Source organism: Mustela nivalis (genome assembly GCF_964662115.1).
Source record: "Mustela nivalis genome assembly, chromosome: 2".
Classification (NCBI taxonomy): domain Eukaryota; kingdom Metazoa; phylum Chordata; class Mammalia; order Carnivora; family Mustelidae; genus Mustela; species Mustela nivalis.
Genome location: NC_139021.1, coordinates 82,762,655 through 82,786,308, shown reverse-complemented (window position 1 = coordinate 82,786,308; position 23,654 = coordinate 82,762,655). Strand labels below are relative to the sequence as shown.

At 39.1% G+C, this 23,654-nt stretch overlaps 1 protein-coding gene across 3 annotated transcripts in view; it reads left to right on the top strand.

Annotated features, from left to right (window-relative positions):
• XKR4 (XK related 4) overlaps window positions 1–23,654 on the top strand; it is a 442,846-nt gene that overhangs the window by 234,919 nt on the left and 184,273 nt on the right. For all 3 annotated transcript variants that reach the window (XM_082719220.1, XM_082719219.1, XM_082719218.1), the window contains exon 2: window positions 22,455–22,654. In XM_082719220.1, coding sequence (XP_082575346.1) covers window positions 22,455–22,654 — 200 coding nt within the window. The remainder of the gene's footprint in view (window positions 1–22,454; window positions 22,655–23,654) is intronic.

Sequence of the window (23,654 nt, the reverse complement as noted above, 5' to 3'; positions counted from 1 at the left end):
ATATATATATATAAATATATATATATATATATATGTATGGTTTATAATGAATATTCATTCTGTTTTTAAACAAAAGAACTAGTGAACATATCCATTTCATCACTGAGCTCCATAAAACAAACAATCCTAAATTTGCAAGTAATTGTTGGGGTGAATGTTGACATTTTGTGCACACACTCTTAATTATTATGCTTTATATTTGGTTCTGAAACATTTCTGTGTGATGCAGTTATATCATGCCCACCTCTTACCCTAAAGGGAATGGGACTGCCATCAATAAACTGGAGAATTCAGTGGGAAATAGCAGATGGGGAGCCAATGTGTTCTCATCACTACTAAGGGTCTGAGTGTCTCTTACTGCCAAAGTTTGCCTTTCAGCAGAAAAGAAATTACAGTTCCTAGAAATGTCAACATGGTGATTTCTGGAACCCAAGATGGACTCTTGAATTTAGAATGTCCCGTTGATCAAACCACCTTTTTTGTTTCACAAGTTTTCTTGTTTTCTTCATGCTCTTCTTTTACCTTAAGAGGTGCCTGCCTATAATTTAATACTCCTTTATAATATTTTATGAATCGAGGCCATATTTCTCACCTAGTAATTGCAGGCCTTAAATGTATAATGAAGGCTGCTCAGAAATGCACCAAGGCATGTTTTCTTACTCTTCATTTTCAGTTTATTCTGTAAAAGAGTAAAAACATCTAGAAAGGGCATAGCTTATTTAATACTGACATGGAAAAAAGTCTGAAGTAGTAAAAGAAAGAGAGGGAAGAAGGGAAGGGATGGGAGAGAGAATTTGCTTGTGCTAGAAAGTGTAATAGTAAAACAAATTGTTGTTTCCATAAATCAATAGATACAAAGGCAGTGGCTCATGATCTGCAACATCAATGTACTTTGGATGTTTTCTAAAGACCCTTTGCTAGCTTGTCTCAACTCTGAATCCAGTGGTCCTTCTGAGAATAGGATAAGTGGTTTTCTTATTCTTAATAGGAAAGGCAGGGCATTCTCCTTGCGTGTTATAAGAAAATCAAACTTGTGATGTTTGATTACTGCCATATGCTGCCATATTCGATATGAAGTGTCTTCCTTTCACGATGAACAGCATGTCTCCAGTATTGTCTCTTGCTTGACCTGCCTGGAAACAAAAACTGACTACAGAAATAGGCTAGTTTGGCATGGCCTTTATGACAAACTTAATTGAGCAATACGTGAAAATGCAAGAATTTTGTCAGGTGTTGTAAAAATGGAAAGTCACATGGATTTAAAAAGGGATCTGCTCAGAAAAATGAAAAAAAATATCTTTAAAAAATGCTAATTGCTTCCCCAAATTTTTCTTACAAAATTTGCATCTTTAGTCTGGGCAATTGTCACTTACCTAGTCTCCATCCTGCACAGTCCTTGAAGAAAACAATAAAGCTCTGGATTCACTTATGGTAAATGTCTTAGCCTGGACTCCTAGAGAGCAGAGCCCGAGACAAGAGCTAGAGTGCATGGGGTTTATTTGGGGATGTGGTCCCAGGGAGTGTGAGTGGGAGACATAAAAAAGCAGGGACTGTGAGCCGAGAGAACTTTGTCAAGTTGACCACCATTGTGAACAAGTGTACCTGGGTACATCCAGCTGAGAGAAGAGGGGGAGTTTTATCCAATGACTGCTTTGGTTATCTTCCCTAACCAAATGTGGGCCCAAGGGTGGGAAAGGACTGCAGCTCTGATGAGGTGCTATTTGGTTATCCTGTGCAACACTAGTAACTCAGCCATGGCTAAGTCACAGTTGTCCTGGAAGCCAGGAGGCATGCAGAGTCCAGCAGAATCACTTCTCAACACTTGAAGTCTGGAGGACCTCAACCAGTTCAAACCCTATTGCTGGATTTTTGGATATTTTGGATTTATACAGTTAAAAAACGGGCTCAAGAAAAATTTTGCTTATCTGTGACAGATTTAATCAATCAACCAATCAATCAATTGAATAGTCTCACATATCTGTTGACAAGCAGATTGCTTAGTGTCAGGACCCATGATCGGAATTCCAGCCTTGCCTTCTAGAAACTCAAAGTTTGCTTTGAACCACACAGTATATCAGGTTCAATTCTATATTAAAAGAACTAGTTAGTTCTGCCCAAATACATTTGATGATATGAAAACCAAGTAGCTATTTAGTTACGGGTGGCAGACACATTTTCCTGGACCAGAAACCTGAGGTTGTTTGATAATGTAGGATTCTATGGAAGTTGATCTGGTTATGTCTTGATAGCATGGGTCTTGGAAAAATAGTGCCTATGATCAGCTCAACTGCTCACTAACTGTATGATGTTCTTAAATGACCTAAGCCTCTTCTGGCAAGGATCCCTCATGGATCAAAGAGAGTAAATAACACCACTTCATAAAGCATCTGGAAAGACTAAGAAAATTTGTATAAAGCATTTTACCCAGTGCCTGTGTATTTTAGGCAGAAAGTTAATTCCCTTTGCTTGATCATGTGCATTCATTCTAGAAGGCTGACTAGCAGAAAGAAACTTTGAAACTGCTCACATACACTGTCATACCTCTCCTGGACAAGTTCCATGCACTGGCCCTCAGCTGCTGTTCAAAAACAAGTTGCAAATTCAAGTCTGGGTGGCATGGCACCCTCCTTTTTCTTTAATGTCATCAAGTTTAATTTTAATTCTGGGCTATGGTAAAACAACAGAAGGATGTAGGCAGTCTTTTGTTATTTATGCAGCATGCTAAAAATTATGCGATAGACAGTAAATTAAGAAAAGCTGCCCTATAAATTTCAGTTAAATCTTACATGTGTTTTAATATTTAATACATCATCATGAATCACATTTCCATAAACCACAATGGAAGCTCAGGCAATATCTATAAGAATGTGTTAGATTTTTATTAGCGTTATTTTTCTTCAACTAAAGCCATTCTCTAGGTAAAGCAAAAAGTCAGCTGGATTTTTATCTATGATGTAAAACACAAAATTAACTCTCACTGACCACTAATGTTCCTGAATCGAGTCCAAAGCACAATGTCTAACTTCAGTTCATGAATTACCAGAACAGCTCAAATTATACCCTGAAAGAATGAGTGTGCTTGCCCATTCTCTCTTGATTTATTTTGTGATTCTAAAGAAAATTGACTAGGAGGCATTAGCTGATAATAAAATGTGATATGAGGGAGGCTGGGTGGCTCAGTCAGTTAAGTGTCTGACTTCAGCTCATCATGAACTCAGGGTCCCAGGATCAAGTCCCACATTGGGCTCCCTGCTCAGTGGAGAGTCTGCTTCTCCCTCTGCCCCTTCCCCTGCTCATGCTCTCTGTCTCTCAAATAAATAACTAAAAACCTTTAAGAAAATAAAATATAATGTGATGTGGTAGAGGAGGTAGGTCTGTGTAGCAGAATGCTCAAAGACAAGAAAAACTGGTTTTAAATTCCTTATGTTCAATGAGTACATAATACTCAACTGCCAACCACCGGAGATGCATTTTCAGCTGAGCCTGTTGGGTGTATGTTTGCGTGTGGTGATGACATTGGTTCTTGACATACCCAATGTGTTTCTATGTGTGTATGAGTTTGAAACTCAAAATTCAGCTTAAGTTTAGATTAATGAATCTACATTTAGACTGATAAGTTGGATAGGCTCAAAGGAGGGAGAATATAAGTACCACAGAATGACCAGCTTGAAGGGCTTATAATTTAATGAGTCATGACTAAATACCACATGAAAGAGTTTGAGCAAATACCTGTTGCTTTAGCTATTGCCTATCGAAAGGCAGCTGCTGCTACTACCAAGAAGCCCAAAGACCAGCTCAGAATCCTTCTCAATACAGTTACCTCCAGTAGATCAGAGATAGCATGCAAAACAGAAATGTATTTTTCAGGCATAGATTAGGGATCATTGGGTAACAATACTTCTGGTCCTGAGAGAGTTCAGTAACATTTCAGGATAAGAATCACTGTGGTAGGAATAGCAGTTTGGGAAAGCCTGAGCTAAGCATGGAGGAATGGCACTTATTTGTGTAGAGAGAGCTAATATGAGTAATCACCCAGGGAGGAAGGAAAGGGGTCATGCAGGGCTGGGAAAAGAATTCAACGTGGGCCACATCTGCACTCCCATGCAATGAGATAACCTGTGAAGTTATACCTGGTAAGAGGCAATGTGGAGGGTTTAGCAGAGGAATCAACAACAGTAGGAAAATCAAAAGCCATCTTGGGATGCCGAGTATGTCACTGACGTGATGCCCATCATATATTTGGAGGACTGATGTCCAAAGAAAGAACATGCATCACTGGGGGTGCTGCTCTGAACAAGTGATGTAATTAAGGGGGTTTGTGTGTAAATGGTTGCTTTGAAGGCAATTCCAGGAAGCACTCATAGGAGTGGGGAAGCAGGACAGGGAAAAGAAGGCTGTATGTGTGGGAATGAATGGGTAACCACTGTGGGAAGCTGGGACACAAGACGACCAGGGAATCTTTGATGCAGTGGTGAATTCACTTCAGAATTACATTGCCTGAAGCAGCTGGGGTATTTATCCAACCATTCTGCTTTGTCCTCAATAGAGCAGTGATGAGGACATTAACTCCTCATCCCCTCCAACCTACCTTGCATATGGGTTGGGGGAAAACCTCAGCATGTACCAGAGTATGGGTGACAAGCTGACCATGGGCAGGACATCAACATGCCAGCCCACACTTGCCTTGATGGTGCCTTAGATTCTCTGTTTTCTCTCCTTGCTAGTCAATTAAGGGGAAGCCCAACCATTTCTGGCTGCTTTTTAAGGAACAGCTTTCTGAATATAACTGTGTCATTCTCACCAGCATAGCCATTGAAAAAAAATGTGACCAGAATTGCATCTAGGTTTAGACATCATATATACCTTATCATAACATTAATTGCAAACTCACACTATTCAACTTTCTTCTAGCAGTTTGAAATAACCCTGTGGCCTCTTAGGTAAACAACCTTTTTGCCCCCTTAGGTAGCTTCTTTTCCTACTCCAGGCTTTGGGAATGAAGTGACTTCCTAAGCATTCCCACTTTCCTGAGAGAAACTGGATTCCCCACCCCTGGGGTCACCTGATGCATTAGGTATAGTGCCTTTTAAAGTTAAACCCTCTTTCAGGATGGGCATGAAACCTAGGCCTAGTGAGAAGGCACACCAAATTATTAAGTTAGAACAACTTCACTGTGAGGATGATCTTATCTTGTAGCCTTCCAAATCCTCCTTAGACTGGGTTTGAAAACTTGATACACCCAATGGACTACTCAAGATCTCCTCTTGAATATCAAGGAAGGATTTCAAAGCTAACATGTCCGAAGTTCGTCATCATCCTCTGGCAATCTGCTCTTCCCCATTTCCTCATCTCAGTAAATGGCAACTCCATTTTGCAGGAGCTTAGGGCAAGCATCTTGGAATCAACATTACTTCCTCTTTCTTTCACACCCACATCTGATCTGGTAGCAATTCCATTGGCTCTAACTTCTAAACAAACACCCAGAGTCCACAGAGTTCTCCACTGCTACTATGCAGGTCCAAAGAGCCATCATCACCTGCCAAGGTTACTGCAATACCCCCGCCCCCCCGGTTCTATACTTGCTTCCCTTCATCCAGATCTCAGCACAGCTCTCAGAAGATCCTTGTGAGATGCTGGCCAGATCACATCTATCACTGTTCAAACCCTCAAACTGTTTTTGTCCCACTCGGTTTATACAGAGCCCAGCAGGCCCTGCATGATCCGACTGCCCCATTTCCTCTCTGATCTCATATCCTACTACTCCCCAGCTTTCTCATTTTTGTCTACTGATGATCCTGGAATAGACTAAGGTATATGCCCGCCTTAACACCTTATACCTCCTGTTCTTGCTGTCTGGAATGTTCTTCCTCAGATTTTAAGGGAAGGGGGCTTACCTCCCCTCCATTCTTTGAATTCAAACTAAGATTTCATCTCTCCAGTAAATTTTCCTGGCTGTATAACTACATTGACAAGCATCCCAACATTCCTTATTCTCCGTCCTGGCTTATTTTTCCCTTGGCACTTAGCATGTATTTTTTAAATATATTTTATCTTCTATTTGTTTATTTTGCTTATCACCTGCCTTCCCTCACCAGAATGTAAATACATATTTCATTCCCAGCTATATTCCCAGAGTTAAAATGAGTGCCTATTTCTGAATTAGTTTTCAATAAATACTTGCTGAATGAATGAATGAGTTGCTGAATTCATTATTTTAGGCAAAGGGGATGTTCCTTTAGGCAACGCTGAACTTACTGTTTGCGGGCACATTTCCTAGAGAACAATTTCTCTAGTTAGTAGACTGTAGGTGGTCATGGAAGCTTCAGCTGCAGCGCTCCTGAACAGGACTCTACATGCTGTCAGATTATTTGGATAAAGGATCACCCCCTGCCACGGTTAGCATATTGTTTTCTCACATCCCATTTGCCAAATTCATACAACCAATTGTGCTATGACAATTTTCCCTGGGGCATTAAAAACAGTTGAGAACACAGATTGCTGAACAAATGGGAGAAGGAAGCAATCACGTCTGTCATTTTAGAGAAAGGTGTTCCCTCTTTCCTGACTCATCGCCGTGAACCACCCCGAACTACATGTCAGCCACCCCCAGAAGGCAACCTTCCAAGTCTCAAGAAGCTTCTGTGTTTTTTTCCTGCTGAACTAATATCACAGCCTCCCAACTCTGGCCTGTGGAGACTTTCAGCAATTCATTCTCGGGAATTAGGTGCTCAGGGTGAAGCTGTGATAAACTCTAGACTAAACTGACCAATGTAAGCTTGGCGGAGGCAAGGGTGAAGCTGTGATAAACTCTAGACTAAACTGACCAATGTAAGCTTGGCGGAGGCAAGCACTTTATGTTCTCCTCTCGGAATCTTTCTATATGGGGCACAAACTCATGGCTTCAGGGGAAAGTGAAGCCTGTCAGCTCACCTACAAAGGTCTCCTGTGCACAAGCAATGAAATAATTTAGACTCACTCCGTCCAGACCTGCAGTTCTTTTGTTCCCCTATCTTTCCATAGCACTATACTTTATGCTATCGAACTCTGCCAAGATTCTGCATGAATGAATAAACAAATAATCAAGTTATAATAAAAATAATATCTGTTTTTAAAAAAGACTTTATTTATTTATTTGTGAGAGAGATAGAGAACATGAGTGGGGCAGGGAGGGGCAGAGGGAGAGAGAGAGAAGCAGACTCCCTGATGAGCAGGGAGCCCGATGGGGGCTCAATCCCAGTACCCTGAGATTAAGACATGAGCTGAAGACAGATACTTAACCAACTGAGCCAACCAGGTACCCCAATATAATGTGTCTTAAAGACAATGCAAAATGATTGCATCTGGACCTGAATAGCTCTAAGAATTCAATGGTGATGTTGAAACCAATCCCTAACACATACGTCTGCTTGTGGACAGCTCAGACAGGACTCCAGAGCCACCTAGGATCACTGCACACCCTGAATGGTAATAAGCTGTCTGTGGTTTGCTTCCTCATTCTCCTTCCCCACTACTTGGCCATCTAGTAGATGTAACAGGTCAGATGCCCTGGCCCATGGATTTCTCAGTTAGCATTTAAAACTGTGATTGTACATAAGTCTGCTAAACCTAAGGACTTAAAAGCTGCAGGGCATTATCTTATCTTTTAAAAAGAATCAAACATTTTACACACACATACACACAGAACTTTCCTTGTTTGTCATAAAATCAATCCAACAGGGTTTAAGATGAAGATTCCATCACAATCACATTTCCTGAGGAGTAAAAACAAATATTCTGTTAACCTGTTTTGTTTTGTTTTTTTAATATGGTTAATAATTTCTGAGATACCTGGGTGGCTCAGTCTGTTAAGTATCCAACTCTTGATTTCAGCTCAGGTACTGGGATGGAGCCCCCCATTGAGCTCCATGCAGAGCAGGGAGTCTGCTCCAGATCCATTCTCTCTCTTCCTCTGCCCTTCCCCCTGCTCACATAGACACACTATCTCTAAAATAAATAAATAAATCTTTAAAAAACATATGGTTAGTAATTTCTGCCAGTAGTCTTAATCCTTGGAAGGTCTGAATTTAACTTATACAATGCCAATAGTATGCTACATTTTCTCTGAGCCACTCTTCTCCATTTAACGCATAATTTACTATTACTGTATTAGTATATTAGAACTCTAAAGAAAAAAAAAACTCATTTGGGGAGAAATGCATCTTTTGTTCTCTCTGAGGACTAGGTACCACCTGGTAGGAGGTGTAAGAAAGAGTAAAGAAACTTCCTTGCAAGTTTAACAGCTTTCTTGCCTGTTTCAGCTGAATGTACCATGTCTCCTAAGAGGCTCTGGCTATGCTGCTCTTTACAGGGAAAATTATTTGGTAGAGGAAAAAAGAAAAAACTCTATGATTTCCTACTCTAGATTTGAGGAAATATGTGAAAAATACCTATTTATGCATTAAGTATATGAGAAGAATGCATGAAAATTAAACAAAACAAAAATAACCATATCCCACACATAAATTTTATTTTCACAGAACATTAATAACAATTAAAAAGGCCTTTTATCAATCACACTAAGTGCGATTTTGCTTTGCGTAAGATCATACTATGTAAGAATATCATATACCATGATATGCAGCTAGTAGAGTACTATTCTTCTCGGAGGACCCACATTCATTCTAATTATCTGAACAGGAGATAGAGGTGACAGAAACACAGCTCACAGGTCAAATATATGTGTAGAAATCCACAACCTTGTTAGTCTGAGAGACAGTGTTGCCCTTTGGGGGAAAGAAACAACGTGTGGTAAATGAGGAGAAAGTATTCATGCTCTTGTCCCGTTCAAGGATTTCCTGGGAGACCCTGAGTATATTCTCTCATTTTTCTTACTGCAAATATTCTTATCATGTAGCTGAGAGGCACGCCACACACACTCATGGGTTTGGGTGTGCTCTTACACTTCTGGTAAGAGAAGGCACACCCAGGGCTCTGTGATAATGAAGAGCAGAGTGGTGTGAGGAGGTGGCTCTGCAGTGGGGGTGACAGCTCACTTGGGTCTTCTCAGGGTGAGGTGCAGCCCAGGCTATCCTCTCACAGCTGTGACCCTTCTTGTTTCTCAAGTGCAAGGTCATCCAATTTATTCTCTCCCTTGTAACACATACTTTTCCCCCCCTTTGGATGATTGATGGGACATAGAATCTACTTTTGAAACAATTGCCACTAGGAAAATCTTCCACCATGGAAATGTAGGCCACAAGTTTTAGTCATTTTGGCTATCATTAAGCGTGAACTGAGACCTGATGTTTGGTGTTTAAAAAAGTGATTGTTGTGTTCTTATTCCTCAACATATCCAATAAAGGGCTTCTTAGGATGACAAACCATACTATTTTGTTACTTATCAGTCCCTACTGTTGAGGAGATAAATGTAGACACACGTGGGTGTATGTATCATAGATGCGTATACATACATAGTGCAAAATTTCCTTTGTAGCCAGGCAACAACAAAACACAACTTGCTGGAATTACTATTTATTAATGTTTCTTTGAAACTCTTCTGTACGGATTTTACTTTGCACTTTTCAGTTAATAAAAATAAAAACAGTCAACAGCTAATATGTTTAATGTGCTAGAAAATAGAGGAAGAACTTAGTGTTAGAATATGTATGCATTATATCCTCATAGCTAGTAATGATTTCTGGTTCAGCTCTTGACATGTCAGTAGTGAGCATTTGATTAAATATTATTTAAGGACTGAACTACCTGAAACAACAGTAATACACACTTCATTTCCTCACAAGTAATTGAAAGATTATCTCAGTCACATTAAATTTCAGATTAAACACATATATAATGCTCGACATGATGAGTCCATGTTTGGACTGTTCCTCTCAAGTTTATTGTTTTTGTCGTGCTATGTTTGGGTCTCAAGTGGGTAATGTGGGACCCTGTGACATTAGTCCAGGTTGCTCTTGACACTTGGAAAATAATGATGAGAAGGAGCTAAGAATTTCAATTCAATCAAAATCCTCAAAAAATCAATGGACTTGAATATGTGTCCAGGTGTGTGGAGGGGCGGTTTATGTGTGGGTGTCTGTGTGCACAGCATGGTGGGATTTGGGTAGGTACGTTTGTATTCACAGCTTCAAAATTGCTGAGGAAATGACAAAATCAAGATTTTGTTGGGGTGCCTGGGTGGCTCAGTGAGATAAGCCTCTGCCTTCGGCTCAGGTCATGTTCTCAGAGTTCTGGGATCGAGTCCCACATCGGGGTCTCTGCTCAGCGGGGAGCCTGCTTCCCCCCTCCCTGCCTGCTGCTCCGCCCACTTGGGATCTCTCTCTCTCTGTGTCAAACAAATGAATAAAATCTTTAAAAAAATAAAAAGAATTAAAAGAAAAGATTTTGTTAGAGTGAGATTATGTTGACAAAGTTGGTACAGAACTCCTGGTGACCTTTTGTGATGTAAGGAAAATTATATCTTCCATTAGTGTACTCCCTAAGGCAATAAATAAGAAGAATGACCCTATCTTCTTATGATATCAGTCATACAGTAAGAGCAGCAAATGTCATCTGGACATATTTACCTCAAAGGAGGAGGTGAAGCATATTGATATTTCCAAGTGGGCTTTTATTGGGAACATCTCACATTAGCACTAATGAGAGCTGTTTAGTTAAGCCACTGCTCTCTTGCTCAAGGCATATTTCATCCTCAATACTAAAGCTTTGAAACTTTTTTCCCCTCTTACATGAAACTCTGGTAATTATGCTAAATGTTTAACTATAAATATGGCTTTCTATGAGTCCTCCCTGCTGTGTGTATGAATATCTAAAAAGAACTGAGGCTTTTCATTACTATGTACTTCCCTGGTCACCAAAGCCCCTTTCAGAGATAATCTTTCTTTCATCAATACAGAAAAGCCAAAACCCAAGAAGAAAATCTGAGTGAGTCCTTCTACTCCTCATCCGGACCCCAACCTGAATTCCTTTGATACTCAGAAGGTCTAGAAATTGTCTTGTTTCTCAGTAGAGTGGCAATCTTTTCCATCTGCCCTTCTGGAAGACCACGCAAAGGCTACATTCAATGTTATGGAAACACTCTCTAGAATAAAATTCTGAAGGAAAATGAGAAGAATTGAAGACAAAAAACTACCTTCAGTTATTAGGATTAAGAATATGATTATTCTACAAGAACCAAGAATATCAATAACCTTGAAGAGTAGCAACATTTCTCTTGTGAGTCAGGCACACGTGTAAGACACATCTTCTCATTCACCCCTCTTAGCAACTTGTCAGGAGGGATGGTTACCTCTGTCTTTAGATACAAAACTTGGTTCAAAAGCTAAGTGGCTGTAAGAATCAGAGGGAGAAAATGCTTTCCAGTGAGATAATAATAACACAGATGCCAAGGAGACAAGACTGTTTGGCCTTTGCCTTCAGATCAGAAAGAGTCATTTTTCAGGGACACGGCATTAGCCAAGATCTTCTTCCTCAGTGTCAGAGTAGACATGTGGTTATAAGGCAGTGTGAAAGATCTGGATTAGACTAAAAGGGTAGCTAATGACCATGAACTTCTTTGCTATGTCTACCCACTTGCTTGCTTCCAAGAACCATTCAAAACTAAGCTGTGGTATCTTATGGGCCAAGCTGTCCCCCCTTTCAGTGATTGGAGCACCCAACTGTGTATCTCTGACAGCATTCTGAGCTAAACAGAGCACAGGGGAAGCATTTGTCAGATCAGTAGGGTGAATGTTAAAGGCCATCACAGTGAGGGTCCTTAATGGGCTGGCAACAACAGAGGCCAGTATTGCCATCACATCTGTCCAAGACAGACAGGTGGAATTCAGCACCTCTCAAGTTTCTTCTGTTCCTATTGTGATTCCAAGTGATCTTGTACTTCCACCCCTAGTCAGGAACTCTTTGTCTCCTGGGGTTCAGTTCAGAAATGAGGCCTCACATGTAGCACATCCTCAGGTCTCACCAAAGGGATCGTAATTCTTTACAGAAGACCTCTAATTCTGAAAACTTATTCCTTTTTAGAAACCCCGCTACAGCCTAAGGGTCCTTAACATAGGAAGTAACTTCAAGGCTCTTGGGGTGGTAGATAAAAAACAAACAAACAAACAAACAAAAACACCACCATGGAAGAGTAAACTTGAAAGTTTTGCTTCTGTTTCAGGAATACAACTACTTTTCATTGGAACACAAACCCTTCATCATGTCATTCTACACTTCTGTAGAAAAGGAACTTCTGGGTCTGTTTCTCTGTATTTACTTCATAATCTCCTATGCAGTTACTAGATTAAAAAAACATAATGAAGTCCAGTTTCTTTGAATGATTCAGCATCTTTACCCCTTTGTTAGAATTGAATGGTAAATAGTACCAGTTTTCCTTTTTCTTCTGCATTTTTTTAATTTAATTTAATTTAATTTTTTCAGTGTTCCAAAATTGATTCTTTATGCACCACACCCAGTGCTCCATGCAGAGTGTGCCCACCTTAATACTCACCACCAGGCTCACCCAACACCCCACCCTCTCCCCTCCAAAACCCTCAGTTTGTTTCTCAGATTCCATAGTCTCTCATGTTTTTTCTCCCTCTCTGATTTCCCCCAACTCACTTCTCTCCATCTCCCAATGCCCTCCCTGTTATTCCTTATGCTCCACAAATAAGTGATGGTTTTTCTCTAGAACAAGTGATATGACCAGTTAGTAGAGTGCTATTTGGGGTTTTTTGTCAACATGGACAGAATTTCCTGTCCTGAGAAGTAAATCCTTATAGAATCAGATCTCCCTGAAGTCAAACAACTTGCCATATGGTCTGTGGAAGCAAAAGGTGGTCAAATGTTGAGTAAAAGCTGAAGAGCTGAAGACTTCTCTTGGGGGCTTGCTTTACATCAGGAAGGCAGGAGTCAACACAGCCCACATAGGAGGTAGCAGAGGGGAAAGAAAGACACTGAAATATAAATTTATGTTTTCATCCCTCATTCACCAGGGGCAAATTTTTCTTATCACACCATGAGGAATAAATGGGAAAGTGTTACACATAGTACATGTTTATGCTCATGTTCATTGATTTGTTCTATTTCAACCTCCCCTTCTGGTAGCAGATGAAAAATAAGTTAAAAAATAATATGGCCAAAATGTATTATATTATTAACATATTGATGAGATGGAAGAAATCCAACTGCGATTGCAAATCCTCTTTATTCTTACCATTTTTCAGAACATGAATTTGAGGAAAAAATCCAAGCTAACATTTCCTCATGACTAAGTTATGGGTAAAAGAATCCTGAGGTCTATCATTGCTAATTTAGAGAAAGTAGAAAACGGTCCTGATATTGCATAATATTTGGGACAGCACTAAATTAACTAAATATCATAAACCATTGTGTTCTTCCAACCAGAAATGAAAATCGATATGACATAGGCTATTTATCAATCTCATAGAAGTAACGAACTATAAAGAAATACAATTAGATATTTTCTTTTCCCCAATTAAATTCAATACACACTTTTAAAAGCCTGCATGAACAAAAGTAGTGCTAAATGGGATAGCTTCAATGATGAAAGGGTACACTCCAGCCTGGGAGGGCTTGGGATAGAAGCCAACATGCAAGCAAATCATTGCAATGCAGTGAGATACCTGCAGGATTAAAGGTAACGACAAAGTCAGGTGTAGGGAAGAATTCTTGGTTGCTGATTCCCAAGGATGGTATTCTGATGTGAGATATATCACTAGGGTTTTGAAACACAAACAATTTCCTTAGTAGAGAAAAGAGGGAAGGCCATTCTAAGAAAAGTTAACATGAATGTGCAAAATACTTTCAGGCATAGAAAACTACATATGCAAAGACTACTTATTATCATATCAGAAAATAGGGTTATCGCACCCTATCTTTCTGCCTTTGCATGTGGAGCTCACTTGGCCTGAAAATTGTTTTGTTTTGTTTTGTTTTTTACCATTCTTGGTTTTTAGGTGTTTGAACTCTGTATGTGCATCACTGGAAGACTTGGTTTTGTGTTCTAGTAAACAAACTCCGTAATGCCAGATGCTTTTTTTGTTGTATTCCTTAGGAACAAACCTACCACTATCATCAGGTTAACTATGAGCTCCCTGTGCTCTAGAAACAAGTATTGCACCACAAGAGTTCAAGTCCCCATAGACCACAGACCTGGGAGATCCATTTGTAGCTTTTTAGACTGTGGCTGGAGAACTTAGAGTATACGTAATCTCCTCCTCAGGTGGAAGCTTAGTGCCTTTTTTGATGTCATGGGGGTCCTGGATTTTAAACTTCTGTAATAGTTGCAAGGAAGTTGAGCATTAAAATAATTAATTTGTTCACTCAAAAGGCAAAGGCTGTCATTGCTGTCTTCACAATTATCCAGTGTTTTGGTTTTTTTTTTTTTGTTTTTTTTTTTTTTGTTTTTAGATTTTATTTATTTATTTGACAGAGAGAAATCACAAGTAGGCAGAGAGGCAGGCAGAGAGAGAGAGAGAGAGAGGAGGAAGCAGGCTCCCTGCTGAGCAGAGAGCCCGATGCGGGATGAGCCCGAGCCCGATGCGGGACTCGATCCCAGGACCCTGAGATCATGACCTGAGCCGAAGGCAGCGGCTTAACCACTGAGCCACCCAGGCGCCCCACAATTATCCAGTTTTGATGCCTTTTTACCACCAATAGCTCTGGCAGTCTTAGTTAATGTCAGCATCTTCTCTTATCCAGAATATTGCAATAGTCTTCCAGCTAATCTCCCTATCTACCCCCTTGCCCTCCTGCCCCCTACATTTCATACAATAACCAATTTTGCTAAAATAGGAATCAGATTTCTCACCCTTTTGCTCAAAACTCTACAGCAGCTTCCATCCCCCTTACAGAAAAACACAGCATTGCAAACATTTCATGTGTTCAATACATACTCATTGAATGAATAAAATGACATGAATCACAAGAAACTGAGCTTGATATAGGGGCACAAAGACAGTGACATTCTTTTCTCTCCAGAGGTTTATATTTAAGGATGTGAATTCACAAATTAATGAATACAAAAATAATATTAACTTTTTCTGGTCAAAACCTAAATAAAAATAGTTTGGGTACAAACAATGATATGGCCAGTTCTCCCTGGTTGGTAACAGAAGGTGAAGGATTTGAGTCATAAAATAGTAGAAATTCCAGGATGTTAGGGTAGAAAGAGGCTTTCCACACAAGAGAACCACAGGAACAAATTGAGGTCTGAAATCATAGCCAAAGAACAGCAAGTGCTTCAATATGGCAAGACACAGGACGTAAGATGGAAGGGAGCAGGAGGGTTCAGAGGGTAAAAGTTAGGTTAGAAAGGATACATTCAAAGCCTTAAATGTCTGTATTTCATTCCTTGAGTTTACTGTATATCTTCTAAGCAATGGGGAGTCACTAAGGTTTTTAAGATGGATAAATTAGATTCAATTTATATATCCAGAAGCACTGGGAAGGGTCCATTAGAGAATTCAAAGTTGATTAATAGTAAGAACTGACTTTTATTGAATGCCTGTTATTTATTGGGCTCTGTGCTAGGTCCTTTACTTTTACTTCATTTAATTCTCAAATCAGCCTATGCAATTGGTACTGTTCTCATCTCCCTTTAGAAATGGAAAGCTAAGGCAGAGAGAAGTCAAGGCTAAAGTCATACCGTAGTAGGTTACAGAACAGAAATAGAAATCCAGAGAATCAGACTTTAGAAAACAGAGGAGAAAATGTATTAAGGAGATAAAGTTCCAGAACATAGTCTATTATCAAATGAAAGGGGTAAAGGAATGAGGGATAGGAGCCTCACATGCTTGCTAGGCTTTTAGCTTGGATTACTCATGTATGGCTGTGTAGATCACTATGTATATGGTGGGACAAATTTAGAAGAAAAGATAATAAGACATTTTAAATTTATTGGTTTTTATATGCCTGTTGGAAATCTGGAAAGCATGTAGGCATACAAGAAAGAAGATGGACATACAGGTTTGGATCTCAGTAGGGCAGAACAAGCAGATTTGGAACAGGGGAGGTGAGGTCATAGGGTAAACAAGATCAAATATCAATAGAAGAGTGCTACTAGTTGAATTGTGTCCCCCTAAAAGATGTTGAATTCCTAACACCCTGTACCTGTGAATATAGTCTTATTTAAAAACATAAGGTCTTTGCTGATGATCAAGTTAAGATGAGGTCATTAAGGTGGGTCCTAAATCAATATGTCTGTGTGTTTATGAAAAGAAGAAATTTGGACTCAGACACACAGACATGGAGAACACCATGCACAGATGAAAGCAGAGAGCAGGGTGATGCATCCACAATCAAAGGAATATCACGGAGTGCCAGCAAACTACCAGAAACTAAGGGAAAGTCATGTTACAGAGTCTCCTTCACAGCCTCAGAAGGAACCAAACCTTCCAACAGTTTGATCATGGATTTCTAGCCTCCAGAACTGGGAGACAATACATTTCTGATATTTAGGCTACCAGTTTGTCATACTTTGTTCTAGCAAATTAATACAAACCGGGAGAGCATGGAAAGAGGGAGTGATTATTGATAGTGACTGAACAGATACTGTCAGTTCAAAAATGAGTTTCCAGTCAAAGAAGCAGAAAAGATATTCCAAGAAAAAAAGGTGCTTATGAAAATGTATGGAAGTCTAAGAAAGGATGTGCCGGGGCACCTGGGTGGCTCAGTGGGTTAAAGCCTCTGCTTTCAGCTCGGGTCATGGTCCCAGGGTCCTGGGATCGAGCCCCGCATTGGGCTCTCTGCTCAGCAGGGGGCCTGCTTCCTCCTCTCTCTCTGCCTGCCTCTCTGCCTACTTGTGATCTGTCAAATAAATAAAATCTTTAAAAAAAAAAAGAAAGGATGTGCCAGCAGTTTGCTCTGGGGTGATCACAAGCTGCAGCAGTGGAGTGGTGAGAACACAGTGATCTGTTCATAAAAGTTCCTGTAAACAGCACTCTAAAAATTTCATCTTATAATTGACAGAGCGCAATCTGAGACCCAAGGGAATGATTAATCTGTTTTTGTTTTGTTTTGTTCTAAAATGCTCCTGTTCTGTAAATACAGTGGCAGTGGCAGCATAGTTTTTGAACCTACCAAAATGATCCCATTAAAATAGAGCAAAATTGAAGGATCGTGAACAATACCTGCAAATAAAACTCAGTGCTGAGATATACCCTAATTACCAAGGAACAAATGAGGGACAGCTCTTAAGAGCCTTGTGATGTCGGCAACTATGCAGGAAGTGGCAGAGGGAAGGACTTGAGAATAGAAAAAAACTACAGCCAATCACTGGAAAGTGCAGTGTGCCTTCTAGGAGAAGGACCTAGAAATGTGTTCTCAATGATCCAATGCAAGTGTGAGTCCACAGGGACTGTAATGAAATAACATCTGAAGCTTTTGGAGCAGTCTCATTACACAGACTGAAGACCCTTCCAAAACACGGCTCCACATTGAAGAGAATCTGCTGGGATTAGACTCCAACTTGAGCAGGACAAGGACAGCCATGAGAAATAAAGGAGAAGGTCCAACTTCAAAGAAAGGGGCAGGAGAACAGAGGCAGCTGATGTCAGAAAATTGACAAATGATATTCTTTTTTGTCACTCATGAGAATAAAAGAGGAATGACCTCTGGAGCTATGACAAGAGCTACACCATCCTGGCCCCCTTATACCTCCTAAAACTATATAAAAACTAAACTAACTCATTTTTAAACTCAGAAATGAGAAAAAAATCAAAACTATTATAAGGAAAAGAGAATAGAAAAAATATTGATGGGGGCACCTGGGTGGCTTAGCTTGTTGGACAACTGCCTTCAGCTCTGGTCATGATCCTGGAGTCCTGGGATCGAGTCCCAGATAGGGCTCCCTGTTTGGCAGGGAGTCTGCTTCTCCTGCTGACCTCTCTCCTCTCATGCTCTCTCTCTCTCTCTCTCAAATAGAATAAAATCTTAAAAAAAAAAAAAGAAAAAAAAATGACGATGTTCTTACAGATAATGAAACCATACCAAGAAAATACATAGAAAACAGATAAAAACCATAAACAAATATTTCAAAATGAGTTGAAAGAAATTAGGAGAATTAAAAAGTTATGAAAGAATAGTATAAATTAGAATTAGAAAAAATTTAAAAGAAATGTATAGAAAAATGTAAGATTTGACAAGAAAGATGATATAACCCAATATAGAATTCTATTTTTTTTTTAAAGAAGCTCAGAAATGAAAACTCTACTAGTAGGACTGTGATGACCCTCAAATACCATAGCTTGAAGATAAATAGAAAGTAGAAAGGAAGGGAAAAAATTACATCAGTAAGCTATTTAAGATCAAAAGCATTCAGGGAAATTGATTAATACAGAAGATAAAGAAGGTGCAACTTAAAAGAATAGGAGTCCTCAAAGAAGAATACCAAAGTAATGGAACAACAACAACAACAATACTCAATACTATAAATAAAGAAGGCTTGAAACAACATATTGAAACTTGAAACTACATAATAAAGGGAAACTTGATGCAGAACAGCCCATATCAAGATATATCCTAAGAAAACCATAGGTCTTCAAAAAGAACCAAATATTCCTGAGACATCTAAACAAAAATTCAAGTTCTTTACAAGAGAAAGAATATTAGATTTTTATCAAACTTCCATGACAAAACTTCATGCTAGTAAGCAATGAAATAATAGATTTAATAGACTAAAATAAATAAATTGCAGATCTTCAATTTTATATGGAATATGCATGGATTTACAGCCATCCAACCTGACTCTCCAATGCAAAGATTTCCCCAGATATTCTGCTTTTTTCATCCTCTCATCTTGGTATCACAAAACCTTTACATCTGGTAGGTGAAGTTCTAGAAATGGGCACCAATTTTCATAAAAAATTGTGCGACTTCAGGGTCCTCTTAGTAGATGAAAACTTATCCCCATGCAAGTCAAGATTGGTAACCACATGCTGTTATAAATATGCAAGAATTCTAAGAATATTGTTCCAATGCACCTTTTCTTAGTGGATCTACTAGAGAATAAGCTTCAGACCACCAAACATACTGCAGAGTCATTGACATAACAGCCAACAACAACAACAACAACAACAAAAGTGATATGAGTTGCTTTATTTCAAAGCAACCTTGAAAAAGAAACAGAAAGCTGAAAGCAACACAATTCTGGACTTCAAGTTATATTACAAAGCTTTAGTAATCAAAACAGTATGGTACTGTCATAAAAAGAGACACATAGATCAATGGAACACAATAAAAGAAAACCCACAGATAAACGCACAACTATATGGTCAAAACAGGGAAGACTATCCAATGGGAAAAAGACAGTTTCTTCAATAAATGGTGTTGGGAAAACTGGACAGCAACATTCAAAAGAATGAAACTGGACCATTTTCTTACACCATACACAAAAATAAGTTCAAAATGGATTAAAGTCTAAGTATGAGGGATGAAACAATAAAAATCCTAGAGGAGAACACAGGCAGTAATGTCTCTGACATCAACCATATCAACTTCTTTCTAGATATGTCTCCTGAGGCAAGGGAAACAAAAGCAAAAACAAACTATGGTGACTTCATCAAGATAAAAAGCTTTCACACAGTGAAGGAAACCATCAACAAAACTAAAAGGCAACCTATGGAATGGGAGAAGATATTTGCAAATGATATATCTGATTAAGGGTTAGTATCCAAAATATATAAAGAACTTAAAAATGTCAGCACCCAAAAACCAAATAATCCAATTAAAAATGGGCAGAGGGCATGAATAAACATTTTTCCAAAGAAGACAAAGAGATGCCCAAGAGACACATGAAACAATGCTCAACATCACTCATCATCAGGGAAATGAAAATCTAAACTATAAACTCACAGAAAATGGCTAAAATCTGCAAGAATCAACAGGTGTTGGCAAGGATGCAGAGAATGGGAAACTTCTTCCACTATTGTTGGGAATGCAAAACTGGTGCATTCCAGAGTGGTGCCGCCACTCTGGAAAACAGAATAGAGCTTCCGCCACTCTGGAAAACAGAATAGAGCTTTCGCCACTCTGGAAAACAGAATAGAGCTTCCGCCACTCTGGAAAACAGAATAGAGCTTCCTCAAAAAGTTAAAATAGAACTATCCTATGATCCAGCAATTGCACTACTAGGTATTTACCCAAGAATGCAAAACTACTAATTCAAAGGCATACATGTACATATTTATAGCACCATTATCTAGACTAGCCAAATTACGGAAGCAACCAAAGTGTCCATCGACTGATGAATGGATAAAGGAGATGTGATAAGTATATATATATATATATATATATATATCATTTGCACACACACACACACGAATATTACTCAGCCATAAAAAAGAATGAAATCTTGCCATTTGCAACAATGCGGATGGAGCTAGAAAGTATTACATTAAGAAAAAAAAAGTCAATCATGGAAAGATAGAAACCACATGATTTCACTCATATGTGGAATTTAAGAAACAGAGCAAAGGAGCAAAGGAAAAAAAGAGAGGAACAAACCAAGAAACATACTCTCAACTATAGAAAACAAACTGATGGTTACCATGGGGCAGGTGGGTGGGGAGATGGGTTAAATAGGTGATGGGGATTAAGGAGTGCCCTTGTCGTGATGAGCACTGGGTATTGTATGGAATTGTTGAATCACTGTGTTGTACACCTGAAACTAATATTACACTGTAGGTTTACTAACTGAAATTTACACAAAAACTTTGAAAAATTTTTAAAGGGTGGTAGACTCAAAATATCACCATTTCACAACCACTAATGAATGAATGGATCTAGGAAATGATCATTAGTGGATGATGACATCATATAGGAGAATATTAGGATCTCCTCAAGAAAGTACTCAACATCACCTAATAAAAAATGATCTAATTTGAATCTGGGGCAGCCTGGGTGGCTTTTGCTAAGCATCTGCCTTTGGCTCAGGTCATGATTCCAAGGTCCTGGGATCGACCCCTACATCAGCTCTCTGCTCATGGGGAAGCCTGTTTCTCCCTCTTCCACTCCCTCTGCTTCTGTTCCCTCTCTCTCTGTGTCTCTTGCTGTCAAATAAATAAATTAAAGAAAAGAAAAAAACTTGAATCTGACCAACACTAACTGAAGAAAACAGAAAGGATGAATGTAACCATACCACATGTATGCAATCATCAAAACCAAGACAGTGAGAAATAGGTGGGAAATGGAAAAAAAAAAAATGAAAGAGGAATAATGGTGTGTAAAAGAGACTTAAGATACATATCAAATAATCATCACATATAGGTCTTGTTTGGAAAGTATTTCAAATAAACTCTAAAGAAAATAAGATAATCAGGAAAATATGAAAACTGGGTATTTTTTATAATATTAAATTATACTTATTTGTAATGTTATAATGGTATTGCATTTATGTTTGTCAATTATTTTAAATAAAATACTTTCAGATGAAATAACATGATGCTTAGGATTTGCTTCAAGATTATCTGGTGGGGGGGCTCAGGGGGTTAGGCCTCTGCCTTCAGCTTGGGTCGTGATCTCAGGGTCCTGGGCTCAGACCCTGCATCAGGCTTTCTGCTCAGCGGGGAGCCTGCTTACACCTCTCTCTCTGCCTGCTGCACTGCCTACTTGTGATCTCTCTGTCAAATAAATAAAACAAAATCTTTAAAAACAAAGATTATCTGGTGGCAGTGAGTAAGTGAAGGTATAAATAAAAAATAATGTATGTATTGTGCATACATTACCAATAATTAATTTGGTTGATGCATATAGTGAACTCAATACACTATTTTTTCTCTTTTTGTATATGTTTGAAATTTTTAATAATAAAACAGTTTTTAGAAGACATCAAGAGTGTTTAAAAGCACATGCACTCTAATACTTTAGACTTGCATTGTGCCCTAAGAGAAATCCATCTCCTGAGTACCACTGAGCACATAAAGAAACTGAACAGAAAGGGCGTGTGTAGATTGTTGAAGTGGCAAATCCCTTCTATACCTGAGTTTCTTTTTTTTTTTTTTAAAGGTTTTATTTATTTATTTGACAGAGAGAGAGAGTGATCACAAGTAGGCAGAGAGGCAGGTAGAGAGAGGATGAAGCAGGCTCCCTGCCGAGCAGAGAGCCCGACGTGGGACTCGATCCCAGGACCCTGAGATCATGAGCTGAGCTGAAGGCAGAGGCTTAACCCACTGAGCCACCCAGGTGCGCCAATACCTGAGTTTCTGACACATTTCACCTCATTTCAGGTCAGTGGATTGCCTTTAACGAAGCTGAAGATTGCAAGGACTTCTCAAAGCGCACATTTGAGAAAAAGGGTACTTGCTAAGCCGTTCTCTTTGGGTCTTAACATGCATAAGCCACTAAAGCAACTGTTTCTTGGGTGCTTGTCTATAGTGGCTTGCAGAAAAGAAAAGCGGCCTTGGTGTTTGAATTATAAATCAACACTCATTGCTCTCTTCTCCTCCATGTTTTCTTTCTAGATATTTCCACACCATCTACTTAGGCATTCGAAGTCGACAGAGTGGGGAGAATGACCGGTGGAGGTTTTACTGGAAAATGGTGTATGAGTATGCAGATGTGAGTATGCTGCACTTGCTAGCCACCTTTCTGGAAAGTGCGCCACAGCTGGTCCTGCAGCTCTGCATTATCGTACAGACTCATAGCTTACAGGCCCTCCAAGGTAAGGGCTTGCAATTTGGTTTCTGACTCTGGGGAGACTGGCTGTTTGTGTCGCAATCCAAAAACTGTGCTAATGCCCTTTATTGACCGAGACCATGGTGGTCCCTATTCTGTGTCTGCTCTTTGACATGAGAATTTGTGAATGATGAGTATTTTCTTCTTCACGATTACTTGTGAAAGCTAATTTGCAGAGACAATTTTTATTTTATTTTATTTTATTTTATTTTTTGCTTTCAAGCTGCTATCTGAGTAGGAAAAATATTTCGATGATTTTACGTTTGGTCAGAATGAAAATAGAGGCAACCGGGTTTTTCTGGCTTGTGTGATAGAGTACTTTCAAAAACCTTGAAAAAAAAATCCTAGTTCTCTCTCTTTCTAATAATATTCATACACATATTTGAATATGAGGGTAATCTCTATCATTTCCTTCTGACATTAAGAAACAGAGAGATATTAAAAGGAAATGGTAGATTACTACAATATTGGTTTTAAAATCATAGAAGAAAAAATGTCAATATTTAATAATACATTGTTTATGTACTACTAAGTTTTACATAACGAATATTTTCAGATTAATATTTTTGTGTTTCGCTGTCTTGTTTGATAACCTCATCAGTTAGACTGTCGCTTATCTGCCCAGATGTTTCCTTAGGCTCTGCTATTCAAATCTTTTCTAGCAGCAAGAAGATCAGACAGACCAGTGGGTGCAGAGGTGCATGAATGGGTGGATGGATAGCCATGTTCTAAATAAGCAGTTTCCTGGCAATTTGTCTATCCTATAACTAAATAGATTTTGTGAATCAGTTAACATATTATAACATGCTCATTTTGTTTTGATCTCATTTAGAGCCTTGGCTATGTCTTTCCCTATGTGCATGCATGTCGGTGTCCCATTCTGGGCCATGCTCTAACTTGAGATTTGATCTAGTTGGTCCAGGAATCTCTACAGTGTCCTTATAACATTTTATAGCAAATAGCACATTAGTTTAGACTGAGCACAT